The sequence below is a fragment of the Carica papaya genome, chromosome 8 (assembly GCF_054855325.1).
Source record: "Carica papaya isolate Zhongbai chromosome 8, ASM5485532v1, whole genome shotgun sequence".
Classification (NCBI taxonomy): Eukaryota; Viridiplantae; Streptophyta; class Magnoliopsida; order Brassicales; family Caricaceae; genus Carica; species Carica papaya.
In genome coordinates, this window is record NC_142316.1 from 11,751,577 (window position 1) to 11,760,386 (window position 8,810).

Here is an 8,810-nt window from a genome sequence, read left to right on the forward strand (position 1 = left end):
TCATGTAATTTATTATAAACTCTGAAACTATGTACTATATAAAATTTTTTCATCACCTCTTATTTATTTTGCAGGTCTTTAGATAAAATTAACGTATAATAATTTTATATTTTTATAAGAAATTTTTCTATTTCCATATAATTTTGTTTACATTATATAATTAATCTGTATATATTTATTACAGTAACAAAAATGGTGAAGAACAAAAAAAGAAATTGTTGATGATGAAATAATAAAATATTTAACTCAAAAGATTTTATTTTCCGAAAAAGCCAAAAGACTTTTTAAGGAAAAAGAGAAAAAGAAGTTGGAAATAAAGACAAAAAGGATTGAAAAAGGAAAATTAGTAAGAAATTATTCGCGGTAAATGCTTGTTATGGATCTTTGAAAGTTGAAACCTTTCAACGTTTCAACAAAGTAAATTCTGTTAAAAAAAAAAATCAACAACAATGGCGACATTCAGACTCTGTCATCGTCAGAATCATCAGCTCCATGGGAGCTCTCTTTCTTCCTTGTAATACAAATGCTACTCCCATTCTCACTCTGTAGTACATGAATCATTTCTTGATCCGCACAGAAAACTTTCATTTAACCCATGCACGATGCGACTCCTCTGTTATCTTCTTCTTCTTCTTCTTCTTCTTCTTCTCTCTCTTCTCCTTCTGTGGTCTACTCCTGCTTCTGGGTTCGGATCCATGGGCCCTATCTCTGCGGCATTCGGGGATGATGCCTTTTTCTGCGCAATCGATGCTAGCGGCAAACAGGATGTTGTCTGCTGGGGAAAGAATGCGTCTTCTCTGTCCTCATCGTCAACTTCGTCGTCCCCATCTTCGACTTTGTTACTATCTGCAGAATCCACTCCATTCGGCGATGTTCCTCCAATGGCAGCTCTCTCCGGTGGTGAAGGATTTCTCTGCGGCATTTTAGCGAACAACTCGCAGGCTTTCTGTTGGAGCTCTTTGGAGTCAGGTACGGATCTTGTTCCTTCCATTTCTCGAACCACTGCTTATTCGCATATTGCTGCTGGAAAGAACCATGTTTGTGCTGTTCGAGGATCTTACTATTCTGATCACGAATCGGGCACCGTTGATTGTTGGGAGATTTTGAGGGGCTCTAATAATAGCATCAGCTCAAAACAGAGTGATCTTTTTTATAATCAATCTGTTGCTAATCTTGTGTTTAGAAAGGTTGTGTCTGGTGAAGGATTTAGTTGTGGTGAGGCAAGACAAGGAGGGATTTTTTGCTGGGGACCAAACTCATCTGATTTGGAACTCTCAGATGCATCAGGAGACTTCATGGTTTTAGCTTCATCGAAGGCTTCTCTTTGTGGGATTTTAGAGTCCTCTCGTGAAGTGAGTTGCTGGGGTGATATTGATTTGTCTGTTGCCCCTCCAGTTGGGATTCGCTTCGTGTCTTTAACAGCCGGTGCTCACCACTTTTGTGGGATTCGAGAGGATAATCATGGGGTTGAGTGTTGGGGAAGCTTTAATTTTTCTTCTGTTCCAAAGGGTTCTGGGTTTATGGCCATTGCTTCCTCTGATTTCACTACGTGCGGTATTAGGGAAGTTGATTTAGTTCTTGATTGCTGGTTTGCTAATTCCTCCTCGCTGCCTGATTATGATCCTCCATTGGAATTGTGCAGTCCAGGACTTTGTAGTGCTGGCCCTTGCGGTGAAAGGGAGTTTGCATTCAATGCAAGCATTCTCAATGAACCAGATTTGATAAGCTTGTGTATTAGGAAAGATTTAAAGATTTGTTCACCTTGTGGGTCAAACTGTTCTCAAGGATATTTCTTGTCTAGCCCATGTACCCCTAATGCTGATAGGGTATGCACTGCTTGTTCTCTTTGTCAAAACAGTTCTTGTTGGGATGTTTGTGGGATTCAATCATCTCCGGAGAAGCATTGGCATCACTTTCGTCGACTGATGCTCATAATTGGATCCTGTATATTGGGATTTCTATTGATACTTGTTAGCTGGTGTATTCTTCGATGTCTTTTTGCCACCAGTAAAGAAGAAGGGACTAAAAGGCAATTCAAATCTTGTATAGGAAAACCAGAGATGGATGCTGATGCAAACTCCCTTCCTCCTCCATCTGTGGCATCCTGCCCTGGAGCAGCTCAAGTTTTCCGACTCTCAGAGCTGAAAGATGCAACTAATGGGTTCAAAGAGTTCAATGAGCTAGGTAGGGGGAGCTTTGGTTTTGTTTACCGTGCTGTCCTCACCGATGGTCGGCAAGTCGCAGTCAAGAGGGCTAATGCTGCCACAATAATCCACACCAACAGCCGAGAATTTGAAACGGAGTTGGAAATCCTTTGCAATATCAGACATTGTAATATTGTAAATTTGTTGGGTTACTGTTCGGAGATGGGGGAGAGGCTTCTCATTTATGAGTTTATGCCTCATGGAACACTTCATGACCATCTCCACGGTGGGCTTTCACCTTTGAATTGGAACCTTAGATTAAAAATTTTGATGCAGGCTGCAAAGGGGCTCGAGTACCTTCACAAGGAGGTTTTTCCACCTATTGTCCACCGCGATGTGAACAGTTCAAATATTCTTTTGGATTCTGATTGGGTTGCACGAATTGCAGATTTTGGGCTTCTTACTCCAAATGACAAAGATCTTTCTGGAGATACAAAAAGTGATGTTTACAATTTTGGGATTGTACTGCTAGAGATTCTCAGCGGAAGGAAGGCATATGACAGAGATTACATGCCTCCAAATATAATTGAGTGGGCAATGCCCTTAATTAAACGAGGTAAGGCAGCAGCCATAATTGATCGGTATGTTGCTCTTCCAAGAAATGTTGAGCCATTGCTTAAACTAGCTGATATAGCAGAGTTGGCAGTAACGGAAAATTCAAGCGAGCGACCTACAATGTCAGAGTTAGCAACTTGGCTAGAGCAACTTGTGAAGGATGGACTGATCTTGTAGCCTTAAGTTTTGAATGAATCAAAGAGTTGGATTGACAAAATGAATGCAGGAGCTCAGTGAGTACCATTATTTGGATGCTGTACATTCAAAGTTCCTTGTATAGAGGATGCAATTTGTTATTCATTCAATCTCCACAATGTCAAGGAGATGCAATTTTTTATATGAGTCTATAAATGTTACATTCATGGTAATAATATGATGAGTGTATCTTATTATCTTCTCTATGCTGCCTCCTTGCATCTGAAATGTAACATCCAAATTTATTATTTTTATTTTTTAATTTATTTTAATTTATATTAAAATTTTAGTTTAATTTTTTAAAATTTAATTTATAAAGTTTTAATTTAATTTAATTTAATTTAATAAAAATAAAAATAATAATAATGATAAAATAAGGTAAAATTATTTTTGAGATTTAATTGAAATTGATTTTGAAAAAAATGGGTGAAAATTTAGATTCTGATGGTGTTTTTGAAAGAAAAATCGGAAACCGGGGGTCAAAACGCAATTTAAGAAAGTTGTGCCACGTCAGCAGCTCAGTCAGCAGCCTTGGCCAACCAGAACACGCTGCGTGGCAAGGAAGCTAACGCGAGAGGCCACGCGGGACGAAACCACGTGAGCGATCCGCGTGCACGCGATCGGACGATCCAGATCTCCCGCGTGCGAACGGCCCAGATCTCACGCGCACGGACGACCCAGATCTCACGCGTGCGGACGGCCAAGATTGAATCACGCACGGATGGCCCAGATCGCATCGCGATGGACTACCCAAATTTATTGCTATTTTAATCGTGATCGGACGGCTCAGATTAAATCGTGATGGACGGCTGAGATTAAAAAGGGAAGGTTATAAATAACCTCACCCACACCCGACCCCAAACCCTAGCCGCTAGTACCCTCACCGGAGAAGAAGGACCAGTCGCCGGAGGAGCCGGCCGTCGCCACCCGCCGCCGCACCGGAGGGTTTTTCGACCGCCAAACGAGGTAAATTTTCTCATCTTGGCTCGTTTTTCGATGTTGAATCCGCCTATGGCCAAATCGGAGCCAAACCACCGGCCAATCGGCCAGAAAACATCGCCGAAGTCCAGCGGCGCCGCCGCGGCTTCCCTCGATTTTTGCCTCTGATGAGGCCCTTTCCAGTTCCCGTTCGATGCAATTTTTACACCACTGTGATCACCGTCCTTTTCTCTACAGGTGACTGGAGCAAAACATCAAACCGCGACTCGCGCCGGAGAAGCCGCCGCACCCGAAAGCTCCGCCGCCGGTAAATCTCAGTTTTTCGTAATTTTTTGGCCCACCGAGGGTCCTAGGGTTGTTTTAACGCAGGAACTAATGCAAGTTTGGTCGAATTCGGCTGAAAACGGCCAACCCGAGGCGAATCGCCGTCGCGGGCGGCAGTGCCGTCGCTGGAGCACGGCGGAACCGCTGTGCCAGAATTCTGATATTAGCCGAAAAAGGGCCCTGGGTCTAATTTGGGATTTTTTTGGACACGCGCAGATACCGATAGTGCGTTTCAGTTTTCCGGAGAAAACTTAGGGAATTTAGGGACAGCCCGTAGGCGCATTGTAGAGCCGATTTCAGACCCAGAAACAAGTAAGAATTTCTCACCCTATTTCCTATCACGGTATTAAAGCTCAATAAATAATAAAATGACATTTTGTGAATTAATAGATATGTATAATTAATTAAGGTTGCTAATGGAGCCTGAGTTTGATATATTTTCGGTCAGTTGCTGTTTTAGTTATTTTACAATTTTAAATGCAGTATGGTATTTGATGTATTTATTTTATGGTTTCGTATGCATGAATCATGGTTTCTTTTATTATGGTTTGAATTATGGTAAACCCGATGTTGTGTTGTTTTATTTGGTGTTCATTATTGGTTTACATGTTTGTGTATGATTGGATAATTGAGACCAAAGAAAATGGGAAAAAAGATTATGTGAATTGATAAATGGATAATGTGGATAGCCTGACTAGATATCCTAGGAGATGGTGGATGGACCGGATCCGTAGGGAACCCTACCGGGAACTTGGTCTCTCATATCGGACAGGGTATGGAGACCTTATGTGTTTTGGTGCCCATACCGAACGGGGTATGGGGACGGCCCGTTTCACCCTCATACCAGACTAGGTATTGAGGTTTATGGTTTTGGCGCCCATACCGGATGGGGTATGGGGACGGCCCGTTTCACCCTCATACCAGACGGGGTATTGAGGTTCATGGTTTTGGCGCCCATACCGGACGGGGTATGGGGACGGCTCTGGAATCAGATTATTAATGTTAATGGTTCACGTGTAGCGGGGACCCCCTATGGATCCCCACGGATACTAGTAGGTTCGTAAAAGAGGAGAATTGTTGTCTGATTATTGAAGTGCAAAAGTATAACATGTGTTATGTTACAAAGTGTATATGATTTTATGATGGTTATAATGTTATTGTTTTCATATGTTATTTTCATGAATCTCACCGAGGTAAATGGACAGTAAAGGTTTTTATTATTAATAAATGAGTTTGTCATAAATTATGCTCTATTGGTCGTTTTTGTTTTCTACCAACCTTTACTTCTGTGGCAATGAGATAGCGTGATGTCTTTACTGGGCTATTGTAGCTTATTCCTTACTTAACCATTTCAGATTAGGAAGACGTGGTTCCCGAGCCCGTTCCGCAGGAACACGACGAGTTAGACGCCTAAAGATTTTATAGTTCTATTTATAATTTTTATTTAAAGTATTTCTTTTAATTAGCTTATTCTTTCATACGTTGGATATGTTTTTGGTTATTATGTAAGGGATGTTAATCAGATTTTTATTTCGCTTCCGCACTTAGAATTTTTAATACATACATCTTCATTTAAATTTTCGGGGTCGTTACAGTTGGTATCAGAGCTACGTTCCTCGGACTCATCCCTTACAGAATAATGCTTAAAGAAATACCCACCTATAAATTGTTACTCAACTCTTCCGTGTGAAATGCAGGTGCAAAGAAATGAGGAGAGGAAGACCCCCACTAAACCGAGCAGCCCAGGATGATTCGCTTCGGGAAGATGTGGATAGAATATTTGAGATGTTGGAAAGGATCATGGCTGCCTAGCAAGGTCGAGAGGAGAGAAGGGAGTTACCCGAACCTCCCCCACTACCACGGGTTGAGCCACCACTACAGCAAGCGGATCCCGAGCCATCCCGGCACAAGCCTGCTCCACCACAGTACCACCCGGCACCACCCCTGCAGTATGAACCAGTGCCCTAGCCACCGTACTGCCCGGCACCACCACAGTATAATCCGGTGCCCCCACCATATCAGCAGGTGCCACCACAGGGCCCCCCAGTCTATCCCCAGCTGGGCCCAGTCCCTCTTCCACGGGATCCAGCTCCTTCCTTGATCGACCCAGGCTACATAGAGAGGTACAGGAGACTGAACCCTTCCACTTTTGCAGGGGGATCCTCTTTTAAAGATACCCAGTACTAGTTGGCGGAGACTGAGAGAGCTTTCAAGACCTTTAGGAGTGGTTCCCGAGTAGAGAGCTGCCCTTGCTTCCTACATGCTGGTAGGGGAAGCAGGTCGTTAGTGGGAGCTCAAGAAGACCACCCTGCCTACACCAGCCACTTGGGAGCAGTTCTTAGCGGCCTTCCATGCGGAGTATCTCCCTGAGCACATCCGACACCTGAAGGAGATGGAGTTTATTCAGCTGGTCCAGGGAAACATGACGGTATGGAAATATGCTCGTAAGTTCCTAGAGTTGGGTCGATACTCCCCGGAGACATTGATGGATGAAGGCAGGAAGGCCAAAAGATTCCAGTGGGGCCTCCGCCCAGAAATTAAACAACACTTATTGGTACTGGAGCTCAAGACATACTCAGCCATTCTAGCAAAGGCACAGATTGTGGAGAGGAGTTTCAACACCCGTCCTTAGTCAGCAGGGAGTCACCGACCCTCAGCTCCACCCCACAAACCAGCACCCACTGCGCCGGTCCAACTAAATAAGAGGCCCAGACCAGTGATCCAGGCCCCTCCTCAGGCTCCAGGGGCAGCACGTGGAAAGATCTGTCAGTACTATGGCAGGGATCACGGGGAAAGACCATGCTACCGCCTCAACAATACCTGTCGCATATGTGGCAGTGTCCAGCACTATGCGAGAGAGTGCTCGAGGAACCCGAACCAAGGAAGACCTCTTTTTCAAGGCAGGGTTTACAATCTTACCCAGCAGGATGCCGACGCCGACCCGGATGTGGTACAGGGTATGTACACTATCTGTGACCATATTACTCATGTTTTATTTGACACTGGTGCAACGCATTCATTTGTTTCACATGTTTTTGCTTCCAAACTTAATGTATCACCTAATAAACTTGATTCATTTTTGTCTGTGTCTACTGCTGGGGATGAAACACTATTAGGAAAAGTTATCTACAGGACTTGTGCCATGGAGATAGCAAATAGGAAATTGAATGTAGACCTGATAGGGTTAGACACGGGGAATTTTGATGTAATCTTAAGAATGGATTGGTTAGCGGCGCATCACGCCACCATAGATTGCTTTAACAAGAAGGTTGTATTTAATCCTCCCAATGAGGAGCCATTTATAAATTAATAAAATCATTTAGTACTTATTCCTTGATGGCAAGTTTCCTTAATTTTTTAGTACCTTAATCTTGCTATTTTCTCTAACTAGGCAAGCCCAAGAAGGAAATTTGTATCCAAGAGATTCCGGTAGTTCGAGACTTTCCAGATGTGTTTCCAGACGAACTACCAGGACTGCCAGTGGACAGGAAAGTCGAGTTCACTATAGACTTACAGCCAGGCACCCAGCCCATTTCGGTTGCTCCTTACCGCATGAGTAGCATTGAGATGGAAGAGCTGAGGAAACGGATCACTGAATTACAGGACAATAGTTTTATTAGACACAGTGTGTCCCTTTGGGGTGCCGGAGTCACTTTTGCAAGGAAGGGAGATGGAACGTTGAGACTATGTATTGATTACAGAGGATTGAACAAGGTTACGGTCAAGAACAAATATCCCCTTCCCAGAATTGATGACCTCTTTGATCAGCTGCAGGGTGCACAGGTCTTCTCTAAAATAGACCTGCGATCAGGTGAAGATAAGAACAGAAGACATCCCTAAGACGGCCTTTCGAACCAGGTACGGACACTATGAGTTCCTGGTCATGCCATTTGGGCTAACCAGCTCCCCGACAATCTTTATGGATTTGATGAACAGAGTCTTCAAAGAGTTCTTGGATCAATTTGTTATCGTGTTCATTGATGACATCTTAGTCTACTCAAAAAGCAGAGAAGAACATGTTCACCATCTTGCCCAAGTTTTGCAGGTCCTTAGAAACAAGAAGTTATATACAAAGTTAAGTAAGTGTGGATTCTAGCTTGAGCAGACCGCCTTCCTAGGACACATCATATCGAAGGAAGGAGTATCAGTGAATCCTGAAAAGGTTGAAGTGGTACTTGGCTGGGAGAAGTTGACATTAGTTAAGGAAATCTGGAGTTTCCTGGGGATGACAGGTTATTAACGCAGGTTTGTTGAAGGATTCTCCAGCCTAGCAGCTCCTCTAACCCAACTCATAAAGAAGAATGTCAAATTTGAGTGGAATGAGGACTACGGAAGAAGTTTTTTAGAATTAAAGAAGCGGCTGACTACTGCACCCGTACTAGCTTTACCGAGTGGATCGGGGGGATATACAGTTTATAGTGATGCCTCTTATCTAGGCCTGGGTTGTGTCCTGATGCAGCATGGTAAGGTCATAGCATATGGATCCAGGCAGTTAAAGAATCATGAGAAGAATTATCCCACCCATGACTTGGAGCTTGCCGCAATCATACACGCCTTGAAAACCTGGCGACACTACTTATACGGAGAAATCTT

General features: G+C 43.4%; 1 protein-coding gene across 1 annotated transcript; it reads left to right on the forward strand.

Annotated features, from left to right (window-relative positions):
- Positions 1-366: 366 nt before the first annotated feature.
- Positions 367-3,158, forward strand: CCR1 (CRINKLY4 related 1). Its single transcript, XM_022037036.2, has one exon. It carries the CDS (start codon positions 603-605, stop codon positions 2,934-2,936), a length of 2,334 nt encoding a protein of 777 aa, XP_021892728.1. The 5' UTR covers positions 367-602; the 3' UTR covers positions 2,937-3,158.
- Positions 3,159-8,810: the final 5,652 nt, after the last annotated feature.